The sequence below is a fragment of the Hermetia illucens genome, chromosome 3 (assembly GCF_905115235.1).
Source record: "Hermetia illucens chromosome 3, iHerIll2.2.curated.20191125, whole genome shotgun sequence".
Classification (NCBI taxonomy): domain Eukaryota; kingdom Metazoa; phylum Arthropoda; class Insecta; order Diptera; family Stratiomyidae; genus Hermetia; species Hermetia illucens.
Genome location: NC_051851.1, coordinates 2106511 through 2134300, shown reverse-complemented (window position 1 = coordinate 2134300; position 27790 = coordinate 2106511). Strand labels below are relative to the sequence as shown.

The 27790-nt window shown below is 41.4% G+C and overlaps 3 protein-coding genes across 3 annotated transcripts; 1 reads left to right on the top strand and 2 right to left on the bottom strand.

The window, feature by feature from the left end:
• Nucleotides 1–3775: 3775 nt before the first annotated feature.
• LOC119651281 (integrator complex subunit 12-like) lies at nucleotides 3776–4912 on the bottom strand. Its single transcript, XM_038054790.1, has 2 exons — nucleotides 4475–4912; nucleotides 3776–4393 (listed from the first exon to the last, which is right to left on the bottom strand). The coding sequence occupies exons 1-2, from the start codon at nucleotides 4814–4816 to the stop codon at nucleotides 3863–3865; spliced, it is 873 nt and encodes a 290-aa protein (XP_037910718.1). The 5' UTR covers nucleotides 4817–4912; the 3' UTR covers nucleotides 3776–3862.
• Nucleotides 4913–8363: 3451 nt separating this feature from the next.
• LOC119651274 (programmed cell death protein 6) lies at nucleotides 8364–16421 on the bottom strand. Its single transcript, XM_038054779.1, has 4 exons — nucleotides 16153–16421; nucleotides 15969–16075; nucleotides 15635–15903; nucleotides 8364–8629 (listed from the first exon to the last, which is right to left on the bottom strand). Exons 1-4 carry the CDS (start codon nucleotides 16206–16208, stop codon nucleotides 8528–8530), a joined length of 534 nt encoding a protein of 177 aa, XP_037910707.1. The 5' UTR covers nucleotides 16209–16421; the 3' UTR covers nucleotides 8364–8527.
• A 398-nt stretch (nucleotides 16422–16819) lies between these two features.
• On the top strand, nucleotides 16820–23973 carry LOC119650812 (nuclear pore complex protein Nup58). The gene is made up of 7 exons (XM_038053950.1): nucleotides 16820–16875; nucleotides 16928–17019; nucleotides 22178–22433; nucleotides 22497–22564; nucleotides 22621–23264; nucleotides 23319–23505; nucleotides 23700–23973. Exons 1-7 carry the CDS (start codon nucleotides 16820–16822, stop codon nucleotides 23924–23926), a joined length of 1530 nt encoding a protein of 509 aa, XP_037909878.1. The 3' UTR covers nucleotides 23927–23973.
• Nucleotides 23974–27790: the final 3817 nt, after the last annotated feature.

Here is a 27790-nt window from a genome sequence, read left to right as displayed (position 1 = left end):
TGTCTCCAATCTCCACAATTGATTTTTCTGCAATCTCTGTGCCCCAGAAGGATGTCGCAATTGTTCAGAGCAAGTGATGCAAGTTCAAGGAGTTCGCCATACTCGGCTCACCTTACAATATTTGCGAGACCACCGAAAAGGGACCTGAGCCATATATTCCGGTCGCTTTTGATAAGGAAGTGTTTCGCTCCATGCATGATATTGTGCACCGGTATTCGGACAACGAACCCGCTAGTCTCCAGCAAATATTTCTGGTTGTCCATGAACAAGGACATTCAATTCTTGGGCCAAAGAGTGTAAGGTCACTGGGCATGCTAGAAAGAAAGCAAAAGTATTCCTTCGGTTGACAAAGCGCTTCCACACCATACACTTCGACATTGTAGGCCCTTTGCGAGACTCGTATGGATACAAGTATTGCCTCAATCGGTGGCCTGAAGTAATATCTCTGAAGAACATTATAGCACAGCCATATGCTAAGGCACTATGTCGAGAGTGAATTCCGCGCTTCGGTATTTATTTATTTAATTAAGACAATATACACAACAAATTCCTCGTTATATGTTGTCCTCAGAGGGAGGAATAAGTAAAAGGCTTGCCTTACGTTTAAAGCTAAGGAAGTAGACAGAGTCAAAGGACCCAAGCTATAGGGTGTTGTAGGACTGGCATAGCCTCGGGATCGGGGAGTGAAAGTAGATGTCCAGCTCCGCGAAAGGTACTTCAAAAATGTCCGCACTAGGTGTATTATGAGAGACGGCGCGGAAAATAATATCAGAGTTGGCAGAGCAGTCCATAAGGCAATTGCAGAGTTTGAAAAGAGTACACATATCACAAAAGATACGGCGTTGCTGCAGGGATATTCAGCCCGTGGATGGCTCTTTTTGGAAAAGAGGATCCGGGTGTATTTACCTTGTACAACTTCAAGAACGCGACAGTCACAGATGCGGAAGGGGGACCAGACTACACAGCAATATTCTAGGATGTCACTGACAAGGGAGTTGAAGAGTGTTAAGGAGGGCTATATTGAGGTAAAGTCGGAGGTGGAACGTAGATGATGTCAACGAAGTGGGAATTGAAACGCAGTTTGTCATCGAATATTACAGCCAAGTCTTGGAAAAAGGTCAATCATAAAAGGAGTTGTCCACTAAGAGGATAGGAAAAGGATGTTGGAGATGGTTTAAGCGAATAGCACATCCAGTGGTATTTGCTCACATTCAGCGTCAACTTGTTAACCAAACAGCAACGAAACAGAGTTTCAAGTTTAGGTTGCAAGAGAGTACAGTCCAATGAAGACGAAACAGAGATCAATAATTTAAGGTCGTCTGCGTAAAGCAAACAAGGGCAGGTGAGTGTGGACCCGAGGTCATTGATAAAAAACAAGAAGAGTAGGAGGCCAAGTATAGAAGGGAGGAAGGAGAGAAGGAACGAGATGAGTAACCATGAAAACAAAATCTGCAGGAATGGTATGAGAGATAGGAGGAAATCCAGGAGTTGATTAAAGGAAGGAAGTTGAGTAGAGAGTGTTTGAAGATCAAAATATTATGGTCAACAGTATCAAAGGCTTTGGAGAAATATAGCATAAATAGCATATACCTCCTGTCGTAAATTAAAGCATTTAGCAACGAAGCTAGTAAAGACCAGAACTTTTGATCTCGTAGAACTATGCTTCAGGAAAGCATGCTGCTCTTTGACAATGAGGTGACCAAAGGCCGAGATCAGCCAGTCGTTGATGTATCTCTCGATGATTTTGGAGCAAGAGGAGAGAAGAGAGATGGGGCGGTAGTTCACATCAAGAGAATGATCTCCGCTGTTAAGGGTAGGGATGATAAGGTCCTCTTTCCAGAGATGGGGAAAGTAGCATTCCTCTAGATTTGTGTTATAGATTATACACAGGGGGAGGGAAATGTGTTTTTTACAGTTAAGAAGGAAGAGGTTAGAAAACCCCCGAGGGCCAGGTCCGACATTGGTGTCAAGATTACCAACGAGGAACTCAACCAAGGAAGGCGTAAGGAAAGGAATGGCCAGAGATTCGGAGCAGTCTGCAGTTAGAAGAGGCGTAAAAGGTGGAGTGGTCGAGGGAAAAAACACGGAAGAGAAGTAAGAGCATAGAAGGTCACAGGATTATTGTGGGAAGTTGGTAGTTGGGTCAGCAAAAATGGTGGAAGAAGGGAGAGATTGGGTGGGATTCCGGGAATAGCGAGTTTAAGACCAACACGATTTCAAGTTATCGCAGGTAAGGGCGCTTTTTTAATCATAGACTTCACAGTAAAGCGCATAGCCTTAAAGTGAGCGAAGTCAGCGCCATTTTTAGAAGCCTGAAACTTCTTCCGTTGTGAACCATGTTGGGTATGAACACAGGGAAGCAAGGGAAGAAGGAACATGACGGGAGATCGGACAAGATATTGTAAAAGGTGTTAAGAGCTTGATCACAATCTGAGTTGCATAATATCCCAGTTGATAGACGCTAAAACTGAGTTGGGAACGTCAAAGTTGGCTTTACCGAAGTTGAATTTAGTAGATTTACGCGCAGTTTTAGAGTTTAGACGGAGGAGCTTCGTTTCAAATTCGATAGGGGGGTGGTGAGCGTCAGTTTTGACATACAGAGAAGTCCAAGGAAATAAAAAGAGTTGGCGCCCGTGGAGAGTGGAAAGGAGGAGATCGAGAGTGCGACTCAAGGAGTTTCTGGTGTTCCCGCCATAATCATTGCAGACCAGAGAATGCAGTGCGAATTACTCTTTACAGGGCTCGGAAAGCTCCTTCGATTCAAACGCCAGCGGACAACCACATACCATCCGCAGTCCAACGGATGTTAAAACATTGGCATCGGACGCTGGAAGTAGCAATTTTGGCACTCGACGAGTCCTCCTGGTCGCAGGAGTTGCCTTTTGTTCAGCTTGGCTTCCGAACAGCGGTTCGCGAGAAGTTTGCTGCTCTGCCCTGCTGATCTAGTGCACTGAGAGGACCTACGAATCTCAAGTGACCTAGTCCTTGATAAGAGAGGCGGTCAAGGGGAGATTGAATTGCTACGGCTAGAACGTCAACCGGACCTGATCTTCCAGTTCTCCCCTTGATTTCCCAAGAAGCTTGCACTTATGCACCACTATTCTGCGCAAAATTCTACTAGGGCGAAATACACAACGCCAATCCTAGGATAGATGCGTAATCGGGAACGAAGTCTCTTCTCAACGTGCCTCTTATTCGCTGCCACTTCCACCTTCCTTCCTTCCTTCATAACAAACGAAATGCTTAGTGGACGGCAATTGTAGTCATTAATCTGTTGATGGTTGCTTTCGGAAAGCTTAAGAGAATGCAGCACAGTGGCTCATGTAGAAGAAAAGGGGACTCTAGGATCCTATTATCTTATTTCGTCTTAATTCACAAAGTCCATTCCGCATCATTGGAATTTCTACAGTAACTAAATTACTTACACAAGTATGCCGTTTATACAGACCTGACGACAGAATAATTGCGTTTGAATCCAGAGTAGAGACACAATGAAATAGCTAAAACTTTAGTAGAAGGGCCCGCATAATTCTGTTCCTGGTTCGGATCTTTTGTCCAAAGTCCTGCATTAATGATAAGCGAGTGCGCATCCCCCTCACTTATAATTTTTTAAGCAATTTGAATTTCATCTTACAAAATATTTAAATAAAACAGTTATATTACGATATTTGGTCTTTTATTTTCAGAGTTTTGAGTCGAACTTCTGTGATATTGAATTTTCTATAATTTTCTTCAGTTTCATGCGAATTTTCTTCTCATTCGTATCTTTCTATCAATCGTGTTAACAGTTCTTGAATACTAATGCTTCCTGCTTTATCGATATTATACAATTATAGATTTACAGGTAACAAAGTAGGACAAATTATTTTTGCTTACGTTTACTCTCCAGCTGTTTGGCCGCTTTCTTCTTCATTATTTGCAACCGTTGGTCGGCACTGATAATGTTTATGTTGGGTGTTACCGATGAAGACGAGGACGATGACTTGGAGCTACTTGAACTCCCAATTCCGCTTGACGATGTCGATGCGCTCAACAAGTTACTGAAGGGGGATTTACTTCCACTGCTACTGCTCAGTTTAGACGAAGATGATTTATTTTTCGAGCTTGATGAAGAGTGCTCGTAACTTTTCGAGTAATGTTTTTCATATGAGGAGGAAGAGGATGACGATTTTTCGGGGGACGATGTGGTCGTAGGAGTTTTCGTCATCATTAATTTGTTTTTACAATCACTGCAGCACCAGGAATACTCCTGTTCATTTGCATCATCATCTGAGATGTGAGGTTTGTGGCATTCCTGATGATACAACGAGTGGCATTCGGCACATTCGATAAGACGGTTTCCGGCTTTGACCACCATTACGCCACAAATAACACAAGCCAGATCCCCGAATTCCTGAAAAGCAAGCGAATGCGTTTCAGACAATGAGTCAAAAACCTGCATCGAATCTTTTCCCATATGGCTGCCCTTATTTACCTTCAGATTCTCTTCATCTGATCCACCGTCCCCAATTGATATAGACACTGGCTCGGAGCTGGTGGTTACAATTTCTTGGCTAGGGGTTGCACTTGACAAAGACTTTGTGGACGACGTAGCCCTTTCGTCTGATTTTCGACGCTTGATCGTACCCGGCGAATGCGACTCCTCCTCCAGATATTTCTTACTTAGAACGTTTATGAGCATTTTCCGGGACCCATATCGCTGTTTAATGATTTCGTCGAGAGTTAAACGAATCTTTTCTGCTGAATCGGGGCTGGGTGAGTGAAGGAACTTGAGCGCCTGCTTTATCGTTGGATCCACTTCCATTGTAGCACTCATCTCGAATACAAGTCCTTGGAAAATCAGTTCGTAACCGGCCAAACGTAGAATGCCAATTTTATGACAAACATATGTTTATATTGTCGCGGTGTGAAAGCCTCTTTGACTAAAAATACTATAGAAGTTGTCTTGCATAGAGAAGACTTGAACCGTACCCGAGATAAGTAACTTTTACAGCGGCTGCATAATCTCAAATGGCGGTAATGTCGGTTCTATAGGAAATCGTACTCTATTTTTTGAAGCGTCTGCCTATATTCAAAAGTGTTTGCTCTTTGAATGAATGAAAATTTCCAAATATAATAAAAGGAGGCATTATAATCAAATTCTTTGAATTTCGGCGAATAATAAGCAGCAAAATAGTGAAACGAGAAGGAAAAGTACAAAATTATTTTTTAAAATAAATTCAGTGAAACAATTTTGAAGGTAAGATTTGGTAAATGTTTCTGACTAAATTTGTGCCTGATATTGTTGATTAATAGTAATTGTTGGAGCAACAATTCATTTAGGTTTAGGTCACTCAAAACCGCAACGGTACACTACGCTCACTGATTTAATCTAGTGTTACAATGAGAGTTTATTGCATCACCTTGGCACCAACACGGTCCCTAAAGATGTCGACCAACCAAACTCCCCTAACAGGTTTACCAGCCGTGAACAATATATGGAACCGGGCGGCACGTGCTGGAACTAACCCGAATGCTAGTAGTTCGGCGAGATGTGTGCCGGAGTTCTTGGTTCTCAAATATTATCACCCTCTTAGGACACCGAGATTTTATCACGAGCCTTGACTCAGGAGTCAACAAAACTAAACCCACCCGGAGTAAACTACTCTAATAGAGACGTGAAGTCTCTAGGCGGAGTGATACTACCAAAGATTTCATTCCCAAAGGAGCTAAAATGCCAAACGGTCTTATAAGGGAGGAGACAAAATCATAAAAAGCAAAACGCGCGCGAGATGGACGGGGAAGGATTAGCTCTAAGCTGATTCTGGCATCTACGCGGCGAGTGGCCCCCGTTTGCCTTTCCTCCTCATAGGGGCTAGTTGATATGATGGTCCTTCCGCGGACCACTCCAACCTAATCATTCGCCCCTGCCGCTTTCAATATAATGGAGGGAACCCTAAAAAATGGAAGGATCGGCGCCCTCCGGAGGAGGTCAGAGCACAAACGACTTAATTACTCCATAATTAATTTTATTTTTGAATTACTTTTGGGTAAATCGTTTTTCTTTCTCTATTTCTATGTCGATTTTATTATATTACCAATTCAACAAAGAGAAAACAACAACAACGTCACCCGCAGCTCCAAATTATTTGCGATTCCTGCTCTGAGCATAACGCCAACAAACTCAATTTTCAGGCCCCACTTTTTTTTAGGCGAATTTCTTGATTGGACAGGGTCTGTGGTCAGGAACGCCTCGTGGCACATCGAGCATCAATTAAAGACATACTAATACGTTTTTCCTCCGTTCGCTCGATTCCTTGCGCTAATCATGAACGGCGTTCCGTGTCTTCAACAAAAATTATACTCCCGAAAAATAAAATACTTCCGAAAACAAATACAAACAAGGGAAACGTGAGATCAGCAGCAGATCTCCATTTCCCCCTTGAGTCCCAATTGCCCGTACTCAATTCCACCACTTCCTCTCGAAAAGCTTCCCGTCTCTGTTCTTTTCGAAAAAATAATTCCTCATCATTCCTCCATCCACAACGAAAGATTTCCCTTCCGTGGCTGAATCCTGAAGACTCAAATTTGAAAATAAAAACCTCAGAAGCGGTCAGAATTATATCAATGTAACAACATTGTTCCAGAAGTCTGAAAAAGAAGGGCTGGGACCTAACAATGCGGCTTAGTGAGTTCTTTAATCGGATTATTGAGAAGGGTAGAACACATCCGACTGGCAAGAAAGCATGACTGTTGCAATATGGATAAAAGGCAGTCCAGGAAAATGTTTAAATTACCGTCCCATACCATGAGGATGATAACTGTATTCGCGACATGGTTCAAATAACAGCCGACCATGCCGGTTTTGTCAAGAACTAAGAAACTACTGATGCAATACTCATAGAGAAACGCCGCAAGAGGCATAACCCTCTCTGCAGTATATTTCTGGATTTAGAGAAGGCGTTTAACCGTGTGGCACACAATTCGGTACGCTTTGCGTCGCTCCTCTTTGTACTTGTTATGAGCGCTGTCACACCGGACACCCAGCGTCCAGCGCCCTATGCAGATGATGCTCTCCTAGCGTCTTATAGCAACACGGTCTCAGACTGAATCATGTAGTTCGCTCTGAAGAGAACTTACTTCTCGAGACTGGTCTGAACATCGAAGTCGATGGGAAATGACCCAAAGGTCAGCCAAAACAACAATGGCTTGATACACTGGATGATGAGCCTCTTAACTCTACCCAGATTTGGCTTTTCACAGAGTAAAATGGCGCAACCGATCAAGGCGAGCCGACCTCGCTTTCAAACTGGACAAAGGCTGAAGAAGAAAAAGTAAGGAAATATGAACTGAATACCATTACCGGTGTAATTAACATTCATTGGAAAAACTTAATTATGAGCAGACGTATAGCACTGAAGAAGGGAACAAGTTGTTTCTGAAATATCCAGATAGACTTACCAGAATAAACAATCACTACCGAAAAGGAAATTGTATTATTATTCCTATTGATTATCACTACTAGAAACATCAGAGGAATACACTTAGTTGGACAGTTGATACGTTCAGAATAAGCACTGGAAGAAAAACGGCTGCAATATGTACAGACAAAAGTGGTCAAAGCATACTTAAATGGGAATTTGATTGAACAAAATATATGCTAAGACCATGAATGGAGTACATCCCCGTCAATGAGGAAAAGCTTGCATAATTTAGAAAAGAAGGTAACAAATCACTTTCCGAAAATATGCAATGAAATCTTCAAGATTTTACTGTTGATGTAGTGCTTAAAATTCCAAGTTTGAGATGAAGAAAAGAAAAATGTCTAGAACTATTAAAGGGAGTCTTTGAAGTTATCATTGCCAGTCGCGACTTCTTGCCTATACAAACTAACTAAATTGTTGCATGTTCTTTGCTGTTTACCCTTACTTGGTTTGTAATCGTAAATCAAGAGCAATAATTTTCGATTCTCCGGGGGAGTCATACAACCCATTGCCGGGGTTTCCTCTGCTGCAAAAAAAAGTTAAGTACGTTAGCCTTCTTTCCAGCAGATAGCTGGCCACAAGGGTTTCGAGATAGCTTGGTATATTCGCAGGCGCATAATACTTTTGTGGAGCAAATTTCAAATCTTACTCATTAATGATCTTTGCTTCGGCGTATCTATTTTTCCTCGCATAATTTTAATGAAATGTAGTTCACAGAGTGCAGGTGTATTTGGCTTTGGAAAAATGGTCAGAACAATGAAACCCAGAGAAACTTGTTTACCCGCTTTATTTTAAAATTTGAAAAATGATAACATTAAAGTATCTTCCACTCTAGAAATTTGTATATAGTTAATTTCATACTTACATAAACTTTAAAATATAAACAAACCTCTAAAGGTGTATACAGTAAGTTTTGTTCTGGACTTTTATTAAGAATACATGTAACTTTATAAAATTAATCTTATCTTTTATTTATGTACAGCGTACAGGAAATTCAAATTTCAGTGAATGTATTATACATTGAGGATATTTATTGTTTGACAACTTTTGAAATTTTCACTTAATTAAATTTTTAGGGCGAATACCATACTCAAAAACTGCTCGTAGTGAATAGTAATGACTCCATCCATGTCTGTGTCGTACTGTTTGAAGGCCGAAGTTAATGTCTGCAATAAGATTGGAAGGCAAGTTAGAATTGTGTTTTTATTTTATATGCTGACAAAAACCGTTGTTAAAGGACAATCAGAAAGGGTTAACAATTCAACATTTGTTTGCTTGTTCGTTAGATTTAGATATCTATGTCGCATAGTAAATAACCAAATATAGTGAAACATTAAAATACCATTCCCCTTCAAACACTGAATCAGGACCAATCTCCAGGGCCAGGAATCTCAAATTCAAAGAAAAGTTGAATGAATCCACGTTTAAAACAATTCAAAGTCCGCCTAAACCTTCAAAACAACAGGATTCCAACCAAAAACAACTCTAGGTAAAGAGGTAGCCGAGGATTTCACAGAGCTGGTTCAATACTTTAAACAATTACTAAATGCAACAGAACAATCTACCCAACTTGAGGTAGTAAAGGCCAAAGATGTGTCCGTCTCGCAACCCACCTTCAAAGAAAAAATGATTCAAAAATAAATAAACACTGAGTATAGAGAAGCTACTTGCATAACTATTAAAAGCAGATTAAAGAAAATCTGAACCGATTAATCTACGACGGAATCCAAATCTTTCTTATATATAAAAAAAGCGCCAGGCTCTGTTGTCAAAACTATAGAGAAATGTCGTTGCTGTGTGTGTATGATAAGACGTCGAATTTGAACGTAGCAAAATTGTTCTTGGTAAAACAAATACTAGAAAAATGTTGCGAGTGCAACGCCGATATACATGTATTAAATATTCGTGGATTCCAAACAGTGCTTTCTGTATATAAAGTCCTGGCCAAACTAGTTAGTGTTTCCTGTTCACTCCTTGGCGGACAATAGCGCATCCACATAATCAAATTGTGCTTCAGTTTCACTATCATAAGCTCACAGCAATGAGACAAACACAAGATGAACACAGACACCCATGACGACTGCGGTTCGAACCCACAGCAGCGAGATTGGGAGGCTTACGTTCTACCTCCTCAACCATCGCGCCGTCGTCAATTAGTTGAGCATATCAAAATTAAGATAGGTCAATAAGATAGATAAAAAAGATAATAGTAAGAGCGTTGGTACACGACACGACTTCATCCGCGAAAATCACAAAAAATCCCGGTGACGTCACATGCAACGATTTTTAAGCGCTCCTTGTCATGTATGATGTGAAGCGACTATTCTACGGCTCTCGCATGTGAAGGACATCATGCACACGCATTTACTAAATCGGATTTGTGAGCTCATTCGAATCACTATTCGCTATGGATTTCACGCGAACGCCCATTTAGGGTATCCTTCGAGTTGGATTTCTCGACCACTACGGCAGCGAAATAATCGCGGAAAGTTTTTCGCGACCGCAGGAAATCAAAACCAAAAATCGATAAAATCTTGATTCGATCTACCAAGTTCTTCAGTAGTAAGCCCTGGACGATGATCCAGGCCACGCCGTAGAATGACAAGCCCTCAAACTAATTTTAAGCCCTGCAGGATACCACAGGGAGTTGAAAGTCTCATGTGGGTCATGTTGAAAGAATGAATGATAGAAGAATTTCTAGATCACCACTCAAAGTCAAGCTTCGAAAAAGATGAAGTGACTCGATTAATAGCGCGAAATTAGAGGAGAAAAGTGGAGTTCTCATCCATCCACCAACTTTGAAACGCCAAGGATCGACATCAGACTATTGCGCCATAGAATAAGATTTGTTTATTTGCTACAACATACCACTAATCTTTATCTATCCTTTCTTTACCGATTAAACGTGCAATCAAGGCAATTTTGTAGCAAACTATGGATGGAACCCAGAGATATAATAAAACTATAAAGTGTTATCATTTGAGATAAAGAAAAAACAATAATTGCTACATATGCATGCGTCACGAAGTTAATGTAGAACATACATCATGCATTAAATGATAATGAGATTGTGATTTATCTGAAAATCAAGTAAGTTTTGTGGTAATTTTGGAATTGCTCGAACAACAACGGTTCATGGTAATATTGAAAAGAAATATGAATCAAGATAAATTGTTTGGAGGAAGTAATAAATTTGTTGGGGTATCAACTCATATTATTTTGTGTAAATACTGCTATTGCTGCTTCTATAAAAACACTAAATAAAAGCAGCACATACAATTGAAATTCACTCTGATTTTACAAGAATCTGTCTATCCACCATATCATCAATGGATGCCGAGTGCATTTGCGGAAAAATTAGCAAATATTTTCTCGGCAATTTTCACAACGAGGACGGGATTTCGTCTACATTCGTTTATCGATGTTTTCTTCTCCTTCTATTTACTTTGTATAAGCTTAATGGATCTTGATATTACAAGAAGTGAAAATGTAGATAACTTAAGGATGGGGCTGCGAGGATTGCAATTGAAGTGCATTCTCCTCATAGCTAAATGGATTTGTCACAGTACGGAGTTGGGCGGATGCCGTTAGGCAGGTTTTAGGATACGATTCGGATATAGATAGCGTGAGTGACACCAGAAAAAAAAGCATGGAAGCCCAGTACTCATCAAAATTCTCCGGTAAGTTCTTCAATGCATCTACCTTCCGATCAGCAAGATAGTTCTCCTATTGTCGAATAAGGGTTGGAACATGTAAGGGTTCGATGTTCAGCTTGAGAGGTCGAGGCTTTTTATCCTTACGAATAATATATATAGTATCAAGTAATGATCTCGTTCATATATTCTGAAGACAACTCTTAAGTCTGCTATTGATACTCATTGTCAGTCAATCCAGCATGAAGGACTGTTAGATCTAATAAGAGCGTTTTCGCTTCTGACTGTCAATTATGCCAGTAGCTTTTGTTATAGCCTGTAATTGTGCATCGCATCTGTTATTTTTCTGGTTCAGTTTTTGCAAGTTAACGTCGATTAACAACTGTGTGAACCGCGTGTTTTTCCACAATCTACCTTAAGGTAAGTTTTGGTAGAACAAATTCCGTGATATGGTACTGAAATAACAAAGTCATGCGAGTCGTAATTTTTTTATTAGTTTATTGAGTTCCGTTGCACTTCTAGAATACAATTACTAATTATCGGGAGTGCAAAAACTTGAATTCGCTTACAGTAACTGGCCAAGGGGCATATGACTGTGTTATAGTTTCGTTACAGTGATATCGTCAGAAATAAAGGGCAACGGCACTGAGCGTTCTGTTTACTATACAAATTGTTTGCAGTTTTCAGTTCAAGACGCGGTCGAATGGACTGTGAACTGTCCAGGCCAGGCGTAACTGATAGACCTGACGTAGGTTATCTCCTTGACACAATCGACTGTAACATGATCAGTATATTCTATGACAATGATTTACAGCAGATAATTCCGACCGATAACCAAAATGGCAGATGGTTAGATCTTATTTTCACCAATTTTAAAAAACTCAAAATCATTAAAGCAACTAGGCGTGGACAAAGGATCCGGTCCTGACTTAATCCCTCCTTATTTTCTGGAGCAGTGTGTTGACTAATTGATAACTCCTTTGTATATGAATTTTAACAAATCATTTTCCCGAGGGGTTTTTCCATCTTTTTAAAGATGCTCAATTCACACACCTATCCATAAAAGAGAAGGAAGAAGGCGTGTCTCCCGCAACTAAAAAGGAACAAATTGTACCAATTGGTCCTCGAGGTTGGGGGTTGGATAGGGCTGACAACCCTACACGGAAAACCGATGTTACGAAGCCACAGAAGGATCCTCGGACAGGATGGATTTTAAACCGACGAACCCGGCAACGGAATAACGATTTGCACACTTTCTCATGGAACGTGCGCTCCCTGTGCAGACCGAATGCTGCTCAGCAGCTCACCGATAACCTGTCCCAATATAAGGCTGATGTAACAGCGCTGCAAGTGATGCGCTAGGTACTGAGTTCCTGGAGAAGACCCACTACATCATATATTATAGCGGCCAGTCTCATTGTGAGATTTCAAATACGTCGCCGCATATGCTTATTGTAGTTTCGGGTTAAGCCTCATAAACGTTCACGTCCCTACAGAGAAGACTGCAGAGTCGGAGAAGGATGCCTTCTACGAGGTAGTTGAGCGGATCCTCGAAGCCGGTCCCAAGTATGATATCAAAATCATACTTGGAGATGACTTGTCTTGTCTGCTCCCAAAGCTTACAAAGGGATACCAATGATAACAGACTGCGGATTATTCAGATAGCAGTATCGCACGAAATGGTTTTTGGGAGTACTTGGTATGCGCGGAAAGCGGTCCGCAAACATACGTGGCTGATTGAAAGCCGCCACCTCTCAGCCTTCATGAATGAACGCGGGCACGCGCAGAGACCTATCAAGAACTCCGTCGAACGGAAAAGCGACTTCACAGATGGAAGAAGAAAGCCTGAGAGAACCAACAGGTCTGTGAACTTGAAAAGTACAGGGAGCAATCGCATCAGGCGCGGAAGTTTTACTAACAAGTCAGCCTTACACGCTTCAATGCTCAAACTGCCGAGACAAAGAGGGAAATCTGATTTCCGACAGAATGGGCATATTGAAGCGATGGGTTGAGTATTTTCATGAACTGCTCAACAACTAAAATATTGGCGAATTGGAGGTCCCGGCAACTGAAGACGACGGATAAATCACCACCAAACATAAAAGAAACATTCCATCTGCTTAAAAAACATAAGTCGCCACGGGCCGATGGAATTACAGTCGAATTGGTTAAATATGGAGGCGACCAATTACACCAAACGGTTCATCAACTGATGGTCAAGGTGTGGGACAGCGAATCAATGCCTGACGACAGGCGGCGAGGTATTATCTGTCCCATACATAAAAAGGGGGATATCACGCAGTTCAGCAATTATAGAGGGATCACGCTGCTAAGTACCATCTATAAGATATTCTCCGCTATCTTGCTAGCCCGGATCGCTCCATACGTCCAGAACATCATTGGCCCATACCAAAGAGGCTTCACTTCAGACAAATCAGCAACAGATCAGATTTCCTCTCTGTGGCAAGCGATGGAAAAACTGCTGGAATATGGCCATCTTTTCATCGACTTTAAAGGCACTTATGACAGCATAGCCAGGGTAAAACTGTACAGGGCCATGAGAGAAATCGATATCCGGGCGACATCAACCAGATTTAGCAGCCAGCGCGAGATCTTGAGCTTCACATCAATGAAGTCAAGACAAAATATATGGTGGAAATATCAACAACAAAACCAACTAACCAACAATATCAAACCGCACTGGTCAAACGGGAAGAATAAAGATAGGAGACTACAACTTTGAGACCGTTGATAATTTCTCTTAAATAAGGTTGCAAATCACAACTGATACCAGTTATGACGATGAAATCCGCACACGGTTATTGGCTGCCAACAGAGCCTATTTCAACTTATAAACACTGTTCCGCTCGAAACGTCTGCCCTTAGGGTCGTAGCTCTTACTGTACAAGAGCACAATCTTGCCAGTTCTTTTGAATTCCTCGGAGACTTGGGTTCTTAGCATATCCACATAAGGATGGACGATTCCGGAGCCTACATAACGACAAAATCTATGAGTGACACCACGACCGTTTGGTTCTGGAAAAAAATCCGGTTCAACAGGTTGCGGTGGGCGAGTTACCTAATCCGTATGAATGAGGATGATCCAGCCCGGAAAGTCTATAAGGGCAATATTATGATAGAAAAAGAAGACCCTGCATGAGATGGAGCAATGATGTAGGTCAGGACGATAGGCAGCTTTTAGGGATATCGAAACTGGCCCAAAACTGGGTTGTCTGTAGTTCCTTACTAAGGCAGGCCTAGATGGGATTCCCGTTGTTGTGGCATTGATGATGATGACTATTGTATTATGTATATTACGTGATGCCTTGTTTTGATTAAATAAATAAATAGAACACACGCACAGTCGAAACTACTCATATAAGACAAACACAAAACGTTTCATATCTGAATCCTTCACCTTATTGTTTCTCAGCTTTTCGGCTGTAAGGTAATCATTTTGAATGATCCCCGATTCATACACTCCCCTTATTTGAGGAGTTCAATATTCGTTCGACATTTCCGTTCTCACATCTACAACTAGCACCAATTTGACTGGCCATGAAAGTACCACAAATGAGAATCATAAGGAACGGACGCTGCATACTGCAATGCTCTCATATCACCTGATCCAATAAATTCTTTGCCGCTAAAAAGGACGAAGTTAGCGGCTGTATCTTGCCATATTATTATTTCAAATTCCATAGAAAAGTTTAAATGCAGGCAGGATGTAAGCTCAATACAGGATTACAGTACCCTATAGGAGGGCAATGTGGTCTGCATTACGCTCGCCCGAGATTATTACCCTGATTTGACTCATTCATAGCTGAGTCGACTAGTATCCGGCGTCAAATCACGATACTGCGACCTTCCGTACGACAATCTCATGCTCTAACCACTCCGCTATCTGGACAATCTCAGCTCAATAGAATTGTGGCGCGGCAGGATTCGCGGCATTCGAAATTTCAAATGTGACGATCTGAATTGTCTAAAAGATTTCGCCATGTTCATTGGTGAGCCAATGATTAATAATCGAACTTCGTAGTCACAAGGGAGAAAACTTCATTGTGGACCAAAAGCGCGTTCGTGTATCAACCAATCAGATCGTTCGGGACATTTTAATGCTAAGACATGAAGACCACCTAATCGTACTTGGCGATGTAGGTAATTGTTTGCGTCAGTTATCGTAAACTGCTTTAGTACGATCTTTGGTGTTTTCCGGGGCGCACAGAAAAAGCGCTTTAGAGCGCGCGCGGAATATTACCTCAGAGTCTTAAGGAAAGTGTGTATGAAGTAGGGCATTGTATGGTCAGTAGAAAATAGACTCCAATGTGTGAAACTAAAAGTGGCTTTATGTGTACGATAGGTATGCCAATATGTGCCCAAGAAAATCAGCACATTGAGGTCTGCTCGCATGATTAAATACTGAATTATGAAATGGTGTGAAATATTAAGATAAGCGAATTTTCAAGAAGCATTGTCCCATAACGTTCTCCATGTTTATAGATTTTGCATACTCACATATAGAATGACACTGCACTGAATGAAATCGTCAAATAAAATTGTTCCCCGACCGAAGCGATCAAATTTCCGCATGAGCGTATCAACAATTCCGTCCGACAACCTGTACCCGAACGCCGTCAGTGCAGTTTTCAGCTCGTTCTTGTCAATATTCCCGGAATTATCTGTGTCGAATGATCGAAAGCAATTCTGCCAATCGGTCACGTACTTCCACAGAGCACCGAAATCCTGAAAACTCACAGTTCCGCGATTCTCTCTGTCAAACATACCTGAAAAACAAGACCAAGAGATTCAGTTGGCACCCCAGACTTCTTGGAATAAAATGATTCATTACCGATCATAAGTCGTACTGTTTCTGGATTGAATGGACTCCATGTCCCATTGGATAGCGCCATTTGAAGTTCATCTGCTGAAATGTACCCGCTTCCATCTTTGTCCACTCTGGTGAAATTAAATTAAGGCACATATGAATCATGCAATCAATCAAGCATAAAACAATAACTTTGCACAGTACATACCGTCGGAATATGTCCCAGAGAAATTGCTGATCCGGCACGCCAGACTGATAAGCCATTTTGCAATTTTATTCACGTGATTTGCAGTTACTCCGTGATGCAGGTAAAATGTATAGCGAAAGCGTCACTTATGTTTCACCGAATTTATTTGGTTTCTCCCTTCATCTGACTTTACAATACTGATGTGGATTTTTTCCACTTCCACCCCGTTTATGTGACAGGGTCTGATTTCTGGTTTTCGAATGTTCTACGCCACTTGTCAAACAACATTCAACTGGTCGAATAACGACGATTTATGGCAAGTGTAAACATGGACTCAGATGACTTGTGCTGATGTTAGTTCCAATAAGAAGTTTGTTCGCTGCTTCTATATTCATATTTTCCTCTAATCTCCCATTGTAAAGTTATTAAAATATATTTATAGCCATACCAAGATCCTAATAAAAAATTCGATGAATGAAAAGAAAATCAAATTGCGAACTGGAATAAATCAGAGAGATATAATAAAATGGTTGGTGTCAAGACTACTGTTATAGAAAATTTGAAGTTGTCCAGCTCGTTTTTCACCACATTTCAAACATAACCAAATTTTAAAGACAATTGTACAACAGAAAGTGATCTCCGCCTGATATATTATTGTTTATAAAGTAATTGCGAGGAAATATTAGTTATGTCCGGTTTCGGTCTACCGCCGACAACCACGGCTCCTAGTTTTTCATTCGGAAGGTAATGTCTTAATTCGGTAAACTGTGCTTTTATGATTTCCAAATATTTGTAGCACGAGTTCGGCGCCAACTTTTGGAACGCCACAGGCCGCTGCAAATACAACGGCTGCTTCGTTGACTTTTGGAAGTTCGCCAGCTGCTCCAGGTAAGTTGAAAACAATTAGATTGTTGTGGTGGAATCGCTGCCTCCGTATTTAACAACTGCGGATATTTCTTGAGATCTAATCTCAGTCTGATGAACACCCTCCGGTATACGCCGGAGGCATATTGTCAAAAGCAAACTCTCATTTTGATTCTCAAAATATGCCCAAGACTTTACTGACCGTAACTGAAGTTGGAGTTCTAATTCCAAATCCCAGGCCTTCCTAGACGCCTTTACAATCTCGGAAAATCTCTCAGTATATATCACTAGCTGCTCCTCACTGGTAGCTCACTCCGACCACCACGCCCCCGGCCTCTACAGCAAATTCTTCCCTCCCTTCCCCGTCCGCACAAATGCAGATCCTTCAATCCGACAAAATGGGATGATTTTCAACTTACGAAAGTGTGCTGGGTCCTCTTGACAAATCGCGCATTCACTCCAATGAAGAGCTGGCCATTTACATTAGGAAATTCAAATTTGCCTTCAAAACCGCAACTGACAAACGTGATCCCGAGGAAGAGCCTGGCTGCTACAAATACGGTGGTTTTTCCCCCCTCAATCCTCCCCTTAGTCCGCAACAGAATCTAGACTACTACAGGGAAAGAAACGATAATTTCATCGACTACAGAACAAATGCAACGCTGACTACCGTCTCCTCTCCGAAATTATTAAAATCCTGTCCAACAAAGTCAACGGAGTTATTAGATCCGAACTGAACGCTTCCTACAAGTAATTTCTCAAATCCCTCAAGCCTGGCGCCCAAGTTTAAGCAATAATTAATCGACTGACTCGAAGGAAAAAAAACATCTCTCAACGTCAATTACTCCCCGATAAAAATAGAAAACCATCGGTTCCACTCCCCTGAGGAAAAACTATCTGCCTGCGTAGACTACTTTAGCCGCTTATTCAGAGACAAATCACGCGCGAACTCCATTTGAAACTCGGTAGTCGCCACTATTGTCAACGATGAAAGGTTAAGTTTGAAAGGGTCTTATCTTTGCCTCTTTTCTCCCAGCCGCCCAGCTGACATAGAATCGACTCTTTCGCCTCCTTTATCTCCCAAGAAGAATTTGAGTTTACAATCATCCGTTCCAACAATAAAAAATCATCGGTCCCTGACGGTATCTCCAACTGAATCCTGCGGGAGTGTGTGTCTACCATCAGTAAATTTCTCGCCATCCCCTGCAACAAGTGTATGAGTAACGGACACTTCCCAGTATCCTGAAAATCAGCTCCGCTAATCATCATCATCAACGACGCAACAACCGGAGTTCCTTATTTAGGCCTGCCTTAATAAGGAACTCCAGACATCCCGGTTTTGTGCTGAGGTCCACCAATTCAATATCCCTAAAAGTTGTCTGGCGTCCTGACCTACGCCATCGCTCCATCTTAGGCAGGGTCTGCCTCGTCTTCTTTTCTACCGTAGATGTTGGCTTTACAGACTTTCCGGGCTGGATGATCCTCATCCATACGGATTAAGTGTTCCGCCAATCGCAACCTATTGAGCCCGATTTTATCCACAACCTGACGGTCATGATATCGATCATAGATTTCGTCGTTATGTAGGCGACGGAATCGTCCATCCTCATGTAGGGGGCTAAAGAGTTTCCACTTTTTTTTGCTAAGAACCCAGGTCTACAGTAAGAGCTTTGACCCTATGGTGAGACGTTTCGGACGAAACAGTTTTTGTAAGCTGAAATAATCGTGCGCGGATTTCATCGTTACAGCAGTTATTGGTTGTGATTTTTGGTCCTAGATAGGAGAAATTTTCAACGGTTTCGAAACTGTAGTTTACTATTTTTATTATTTTGTCTGATTGATCTGGATGAAGGCAGCTTGTACGAGTCGGTTTGTTCTTCCCATGATGTCAATACCGTCAGCATAGACCAGTAGTTGGGTGGACTTAAAGAGAATGGTGCCTCTCGTATTTATCTTAGCATCACGCATCACTTTTTGCAGAGCCAGATTAAAGAGAACGCATGATAGGGCATCCCTTTGTCTTAGACCATTGTTGATGTTGAATGGTTTTCGGTCTTATCAATTTCATCGGGATACCGAATTCTCTCATGGTCGCGTACAGTTTTTTCCTGACTATGCTGTCATAGGCTGCTTTAAAAGGGATGGAAGATGGTGCAACTGATGGCCATATTTCAGCTGTTTTTCCATCGCTTGACGCTCTCCTAAAACCTATTTCTAAGGAGGGTTGCTCTGACAACCTAAAAGACATGAGGCCTATCTCTTTCCTATCCAATTTTGGAAAAATTTTCAAACGTATTGTACTAATTCACCTCAACAGACACTACTCCTTTATCATTCCAATTAATCAATTCGACTTCAGAAATCTCCGATCCACCGAACAGCCAATACTTTACCTGCAAGACCACATCCTCAATCACCTGGAATATAGGCAATGCACCGTAACCTACGCTCTAGACCTTGAAAAAGCATTCGATTCTGTCTGGAAAGAGGGCTTGGTTTTCAAGCTAATCCTGACTAATTACCTCCTCCCCTTGTTTAGAATACTTGGGAGACTTCATCTCCATGAGAACTTGTCACATGCGCCTCGTCGGACTTTGCTCCATCGTAGACTCAGGAATCCCTCAGGGCTCTATTCTAGGCACTAAACTTTTTAACATTTTCCTCCATGACATTCCCCTACCCCCCGTAAACTTCTTCACTACCCCAACAGCAGCCCAGGCTGTCCCTCGCCCGCCCTTTCTCCCCAACGACAATGGTCCACCCGCATCAGGAGGGATCCCCTTCGCAGATGACACCATACTGTACGCGAGTGGGCCATAGAACCAACCAATAGAATCATTGTTTATTTCAGCCGGTGGGCCTTCACCATTAATTCTCATAAGTCTGAGGTTATCTGCTTTGGAAACCCCAGCAGAAAGTGAAACTGGCACACAGTCCCAAAAAGTAAAAACCTATAACTAAGCATTGCCAATCACACTCTCAAACCAAAATCAAACATTAAATACTTGGGAATTTCTCTCAACAGCAAACTTAAATCCAACCCCCACGTCAGATTATCTGTAGCCAAAAGGCCTCATCTGCCTTAAAAAATGACCTTTCCTCTCGGGCCTTATTTAATGCCACTAAGACTCTTTTAAATAAAACCCTAATTCGACCAGTCTTGGCCTATGATTTCCCAGCATGGGTTATGTCACCCAACGTAGCCGAAGCCCTCCAACGTTTCAAAAAGACCATCCTCAGACAATGTACACCCAAATACAGAAGGCCAAATTTAAAATTTCAGAAAAATTCTCTATTGTACGACCTCTCCGGGTCTCATAATTCCACATATGATCAAACTGTTACGCGTCAGACTGAAGAAATGGCTGTCCCATCCTAATCCACTGTTAAAAAATTGAGTAAAACGTAGCCCTTTCTCAGGTTGCTATTACCAACGAGAAAATACTGCGCTTTATTGTAAACTCCCGCTCAATCCCGCTCACCGGTGCCTAAAAGCCTCATGTCCTCATTTACCAACACGGAGCACTGTTTTGTTTTATCTGTTTATTTAGTGGTAAGTTCTTAGCCCGTCGCCAGCAGTTGGCTGCTGTTCGCAAAGTTCAGACTTGGCCACCAAATGTAAATATCTATCAAGTTGAACTTTATTATGGATGAGCACATCTGATGTGGCGAAAGTCCCAGGTCTTACCTATTGCAGTCCACCACCGGCACCATGTCAATCTGAAGGATCTCTGATATTATTTCTTGATATAATGATGGAGCCGAGATGAACTCCTAAATGCTTGACTGCTGCTAGTTGGATTTTCACTCCTGATAAGGTGGATAGTATGTAGATTCCCTACCGTTTCTAATGAACATAACTAGTCCAGTCTTCCTAACACTCACTGTGTGTCCGTTGCGGAGGCACGAGTTGCTTATTATTTGTAGAGTTGCATTCAAGCGGTCACATACTGGGTCCCCATATTTGCCGATAATTATTGCAGGAGCCGTAGCAAGCCATGGGGTCCCTGAAACATTCTCTCGGGAGAGACTTCCTTTCATCCACATATAGTGGATCTTCCTCCTTTCCAGCCTCTGAAGAAAACAGCTGCGGATCGACTCCATGATTTGCCGCGTCATAAATCGCCGCGAATGATGCATAATTGAATACATTTTCATTGTTCTTGAATGCGTCTGAAGCGTATCCCTTTTCATATATTGTCTTTTCAATTTTTACTGTGAGCTCATTAAGTGTTGGCTCTGTGGATTTTTGTTTTTGGTAGAGATGCTTCTTATAGGCAAGTGACCATATAGGAAACTTGTTGGTTCCATGCAAGTGGGTTTCCTTGGTTTGGGAATAAATAGCACCTTAACATGCCAAGTAATTGCAATATAAGCGTGTACCTTATTCCTGTATTCCTTCTATTGCTAGATCAGGAATTATGCCATCCATTATGATCGGACCATTGACAAATTTTGTGATGTGATATACAGAGTATCGCAATAATAAATTTCCTTTGGTCACAGTGTACACTAACTTCCACTTCTCGTGCGTATCATGTTCACCATTTTTCTTAGTAGTCAATAGAACTTTGAAACTCCTACGTTCACCGATGCCCTTCTAGGATTTCGGAGTCAACCAGGGCCTTGCTTATCTTCCGCAGTCAGTCAAGTTTTATGACGCCAATAATTTAAGTGGTACCAGAGAAAAAAGCACTTTCGAACAGCAAAATAACTTTTCCTCCATAAAACGAAAGCTGGATCATGTAGGCGTTCGGTGTTGAACATAATTTGCTTGTGGGCTATTGATCAGTTGAAACGCAAAAGACCTTTTACCAGGCTTTGTGCTGGAATAATTTCCCGCAAATAGCGAGGCGGTAGAAGTTTCAGAAATGGACAAATCTCTGACTGTTATCGTTGCAGACACCAATACGATATCTCCCTCTTACATGTCCTAGCAAGCTGTTTTCAGAATGGACTTTGTTGTTCTCTCACAAACTACGATCAAAGGTCACCTTTAGGGAGCCTCTCCTGGACTGCATTGAGTTGCTCATAAAAAGGTTCTTTTTTGTTCTTGGGACGCGAAAAGAAATCACTCCAAACCTCAACTATGATTTACTGTCAATTTTCTCTCTACTTTTTGTTTTCAGTTGCAATCTATTGAGAAAAATAAGAAGCATTTACATATCATGTATTTTTTCAGCTTTCGGTGCAACGGGACTCACATCTGGTAGTTTCAGTTTTGGTGCAACCACAGCTGCACCAGGAACTACTACAGCAGCCGCACCTGGTTTCACTGGCTTCGGTGCTCAACCAAAGACCACTGCTCCTACATTGGGATTCAATCTAACAACAAGCGCACCCGCGACGGGTTTTAGTTTCGGCGCAACTCCTGCAGCTACAGCGCAAACTCAACCTCTTTTAAATTTCTCAAAAACCACGACTGCACCGGGTCTAACGTAACATTTTTAAGCTAACTTGCAAGTTCGAATGTATTCACTTTGGTTATAACAAATTTTCAGATTTGGTACAAGCACAACTACAACAGCTACTCCTTTCACTGGCTTCGGAACAGGTGGCAGTTTATTTGGTAAGCAAATTATGGAAAAAGATTTTCATATCAAATTTATTATGATTTTCTTGTAGCTAAGCCTGCTGAAACCACTGCAACAAACATATTTGGGACAAGTTCTGCTCCTACAACTGCACCTTCTCTTGGACTAGGTGGAACTGATTTGAATGCCTCGCAACCAAAGTCAACGGAAGGCAAGCCAGACAGCGTAAAGGCTAAAGAAACTCAAGTGCCAGATCAAATAATTAAAACAGTAGATAATCTTAAGAATTATATCAAAGAACAGAAAACATGCAGTTCCGAAATAGCTCGCGCATCGTCGAGAAAACTGTTCACAGTATCAAATGAAATCCAATGTCTGAATTGGTCACTACAAGAAATAGCTAATAATTTAGAAAGTAATTACAGCAAAGTGAAATTGCTACGTTCGGACACTTCGCAAGCTATTCAATGGGCTGAAATGGCGCAACGAACCCAAGAAACGCCCATGGGTTTGCAATTCGAAAACACCGCACCATTCCATTTTTTCCAACAACTTGTACAGAAATACGAATCAGACTTAATAACGTTCCGTACGCAAGTGGAATTGACAGAGAAGCACATGCGAGCGCTAACGAATCCGCAACAGTTTACGGCGGACGATTTGAAGCGCGGATTGCAGCAAATTCATGAAAGTTTTGTGGCTTTGGCAGGAAGACTACAAGAATTACACACAAAAGTGAGTGAACGTCCAATTGTCATTTGTCCAACTAATGCACTACGAAATTTCCAGGTTGAAGCACAAAAGGAACAATATCTGAACCTACGCAAATACATGTTACGTGATAAATCTAATGTATTCGCTGAACTAGAGGTTGACGAATCGAAAACAACTTCAACGAAAATATCATCGGGTCCAACTCCATTTTCCATGTTGTCCAGTCTGCAGTTAGGAAAGACGTCGGTTACTCCGAATCAAGGTTTTGGAACATAAATCAATAAATAGTAAATTCTGAATAAATGATTGTACATTTTCCGATCTAACGTGAATTCTGACATAAATTAACTTCAATATGTAGTTTTGCAGTTGGTCTGAATCTATTTTTCTAATAATTAAATATAAATTGTTGCAACTTGGATTTTTCACATTTTATTGTTTCATTTTTTTGTTTAGAAGCTTTTGTTCAAAGTATTCAGCCGACAGTCGGTAACATATTCCTCCGAAATGAGACTGTTGGAACCAACAGCAACCAGAATATTTGGGGATCACGTCTTGGAGCGAATGTTTTCGGCACTAGCAAGAGCATCGGTGGTGAAAGTAGTAACCAACCAACTACAACAAATTGGCCAAATTTTGATTCTGATAAAGCGACACTGAATGTAAAGCGCAGTAAGAACTGAACAATTGAATAGTGTAAGTTCGGAATTTGTGAATGATTATTTATAAGGAAAAAATAAAATTATTTAAAATGGTTTGAAATAGGGCTATTAGTTCGCAAAGCGTGAGTGAAGTTAAATATTTAATATTTGTGCCCATCTTTTCTTAATTTGCTTAATATGCGAGTAAGCCACCCACCGTCTAGCAGAGTGTCCCGTTGTTAGGTCGTGGCAAGTGATAAATGAAAAAGGTGATAGGGAGTGTTATCCAGAACAAGTTTCGTAAACGTTACATTAAATTCAAATAACATCCAAAAGCAACGGAATGAAATTATCGAAATTATCACCGAGCCAAGAACAATTTGAGAATGAAATTTGGGCGTTTCAGGTTCCCAGTAGTCTTTAGAGTAAGAAACTTTAGACACGTAGCTTTGTGGTGTATTATTATTTTAGTGGCATACTATTCATTAAAAATGAAATCATTGTACCAAACGATGGTTGGACAGAAATATAGTGATAATTTCATATTAAATGCTTTGTAGCGTGCAATGGTATCAGACTGTGTGAGTCAGGATGCTGGACAGCGAGACCCTACGGCCAAAGTAACATCCTAGGCGAAGTACTTCGGGAATCAGTGGTATTCCTTAAGGACTACGCCATACGCAAGTCGAACTTCATTAGAAACTTTGCTATGGACTTTCCACCCAGGGCAGAGTGGAAGGCTAGCGGCGTGTTGCACACTCCGATGGATTAGTCGTATGAGTATGGCGCCAGACCCGGCATACTCTACAATTCGCATTGCCGAAACAGCAGGGAAGAGGTAGAAACCCTCAGGCATTTCTTTTGCGCTTGTCCAGCTCTAGCTAGAGCCAGGCTACGAACACTAGACAGAAGACCTCAGAGAGATCTCTAGCTGTAAAGTGGGAGAGCTGGGAATGAAATGGTCTGGCTCTGAAGATCTGAGCCCAGATTCTGCCTTCTTACTCTTATCACAGCAGTCATGATCTTAGTAGTTTGTCGCATCAAAATGGCGCTCCTGCCATAAATAGAATCATGAGACTTCAAATCACCATCCATCGCATCCAGCCACAGTTGTTTCGGCATTCATTCCGTTCGTTTCCCATCGACTTCGATGTCCAGGCTATGTTTGACGCAATTTTTTTACGATCAGTGCATCTTCATATCAATGGCGGATCATGCCGTGTTACTCCACTTGTTTAACGTAAAATCTTCTTCCCCATCATTGTGAGGCACCGTTCATTAGCTGTTAATGACAGTTACGTCCTGGTGGTTTTACGTGAGTACTTGTCGTGTAGATTTGACCCCATGGTCTTCTTAGTACACGAATTGATTTTGTGAGCACAATCAGAGCCCCACTGTGACAAGTAACAACGATATTAGTCTATATTGAGTGCACCTCTTCCGAGCTAAGTAGTACGGCACCCGTCTTAAAACGCAAATCCATGTTTGGGGCTTCCTTTTCTCCGCTTGAACGTAATTACAGCCCCCATAAAACTCCTACTAAGGGCCAACCGCTAATAACCGGGCTGAAAGTACATGAACCGATAATTCTCCTGAGACATGTAAATTCAGAGCTATCCCGGTAAGGTAAGATTTCGTGGCCGAAGCTGCTTTAGATGTACCTTGTATATAATCCTTGAACCATTCGCCTACTGCATCTCGGCCAACAAGCAAAGGTGAGCACGCCGTTTCCCGATGCCACCTCATGGAGGTTCTCCTCGGCCACTTCCTCTACGCCACCTCAGAGCACCGTCGAAATTGCTCCAAATGTCGATAGTGCTTGTGGAAATGGTTGATAAACAAATTCTCCCATTGAAATCTGCTCGAAATATTTCCGTCATCTATTTTTCCCGGCCGTCGATCGATAAGTCAATATAGATCTTTCGTGCCGAGTGCAGTTTATCGCAAAGATCTTTGTAGTGGACTAAATGGTTCGGGTAAGATCGATCGCTTTCTTTGCTTCAAGGCATGCTTGTAAATTTGTCAAAAGGCCAGTGTTTTATCGACGAGAAATTTATGGCAGAGGCGCTTCTTTTCACAGATCTTCTTTTGGAAATAGTCAGTTGAAAGCCAAGTATTTCAGTTGTTGAATTGCTTGCCAGGCTAGGTACCCCCCAGTGTTGTATAGGCCGATTTGGGGATTACGCTTCTTCGCTTGATTCTTTCACATTTGTAATGGTCGGTAATCGCGTAAGATCATTTCTCCTACTTTCTTACAAAATAGCCCCCATGTAATTCGAGGCGGGCCAGTGCCTTCTTCACGCTGTTTTATTTGTAATTTGATTCGCAAGATAGTACGCACGATTTCTAGGAGCAATGCTCTCATAGGGAACGGCTTTGCAATCATTGATCGATTGCGTTTTACTGTTCCGACTATAAAATGTAGAAAGATGAGACAATTGTTCGATGAACCATGTATTCACAAGTACAAGGTCGTGAGTGCTCGCAAAATTGGCTCTAGGTTCGTCATCCTCATTGCGTGCTCCAAATCCTTTTCCCTATGGCACCTATTATCATTTACCATTTGACTTACATGAACATTAGGATCGCCTGCAATAACGATATAGTCATCGTTGCAGGTCTTTATGTCAAGTTAACAGAAGGCATTTTTCGGCATTTGGTCGACCCGTTTATGGTGCGCTGGTCATCAAATTGCTCGAATTATTTAATTCCATCACGGATACCTTCTGAGATAGCAACGTCGATATCATATTGAGTTCTGTGGGCTCCCAAAATAGAGAAGCTTATAGTCATTTTAAGCGCACAACTTTTGGCACCGGGTTTCTTGCAGAACGTAAATATTCATTCGTCTCTTCCGAATTCCTTCCTCTTTTCAGTAAGGGTAAGAAAATTTAGGGTGCAGACACGTGTTTGTATGGTTTGCACTAATTTTGTTTTACGTCTTAACGCAGATCATGCATTAAGACCCCATGCTCACTCCTCGATAGGAGCGGGACCTGTCCCGCCGCGTCGATTGAAGTACACTCTCTAGTATTTTTTGCGATGCTTTCTATCCACGCTTTTTACTTGTATCCGGATGGCTCAAGTCGTTAGAACGCCTAGCTGTCGTAGCGGAAGTTCGCAATTCAATACACTGCATCACACACATGGCAATAACACCAGGCCTTATGTGGGGAATTCTCGCGCATTTAAAATGGAAAACATGGAAAATAATATTATCTATGAGAAAAAACAAATGAGCTTGAGGAGAGCAAAAAGAGCAGGGTTAGAAAAGAAAGAAATGCGCACTGCTTCAGGAGGTAGTTCGTTCTGATCGCTGCACGGAATCGGCTGAAGAGAATTTATCAAAATTTGGTTTGCAGAGTTCTTTGATCCCAGATTCAGCACAGAATTCGAGGTTGTTGCGTCCACATTAATTACTGCTCGATATTGCTTAGCATTTAACTGTCTTGTATGTAACCAAAAAGAAAAAAAAAAGCATTTTATTCCAAAATATATTTGGAGCATTTCTTGTGTGTTAACATTTTAAAAAAATTATAATTAAAATCTAAATAATTCTAGCACGCCAAAAAGTATGAATCATGAGAAGATTTTATAATAAATAATAGTCATTAGCACAACCGTCCAATTTGAAACTAGACCTTAGAGCGTGTAAGAACGCTTCATTTGTCAAATTTGAATTACTTTTTCGTAATCACTTCAAACGTGATTTTAACAGCTCGCAACATTTTTTTCCGCAACTCTATATGTAAAATTAATTTTTGCTAGAATCGCGAGTCTCATCGTTGACATGTTCTATAACTGAAATCACTAAACTTATTTACTAACAAGGATAAAACGTCGAGTTCGAGTATCAACTATATTTAAACAATAAATATAAATACATATCTCAATTTTCTATATCTA

Coding starts and splice junctions, on each gene's coding strand:
- LOC119650812 (XM_038053950.1), top strand. CDS start 16,820: ATGTCCGGTTTCGGTCTACCGCCGACAACCACGGCTCCTAGTTTTTCA. Junction 22,565..22,620: donor AACAGGTGGCAGTTTATTTG/GTAAGCAAATTA, acceptor ATTTTCTTGTAG/CTAAGCCTGCTGAAACCACT. Junction 23,506..23,699: donor GTCGGTTACTCCGAATCAAG/GTTTTGGAACAT, acceptor TTTTTTGTTTAG/AAGCTTTTGTTCAAAGTATT.
- LOC119651274 (XM_038054779.1), bottom strand. CDS start 16,208: ATGGCTTATCAGTCTGGCGTGCCGGATCAGCAATTTCTCTGGGACATA. Junction 16,076..16,152: donor CTCTGGGACATATTCCGACG/GTATGTACTGTG, acceptor TAATTTCACCAG/AGTGGACAAAGATGGAAGCG. Junction 8,630..15,634: donor AGTGCAGTGTCATTCTATAT/GTGAGTATGCAA, acceptor ATCTTATTGCAG/ACATTAACTTCGGCCTTCAA.
- LOC119651281 (XM_038054790.1), bottom strand. CDS start 4,816: ATGAGTGCTACAATGGAAGTGGATCCAACGATAAAGCAGGCGCTCAAG. Junction 4,394..4,474: donor CAGATGAAGAGAATCTGAAG/GTAAATAAGGGC, acceptor CTTGCTTTTCAG/GAATTCGGGGATCTGGCTTG.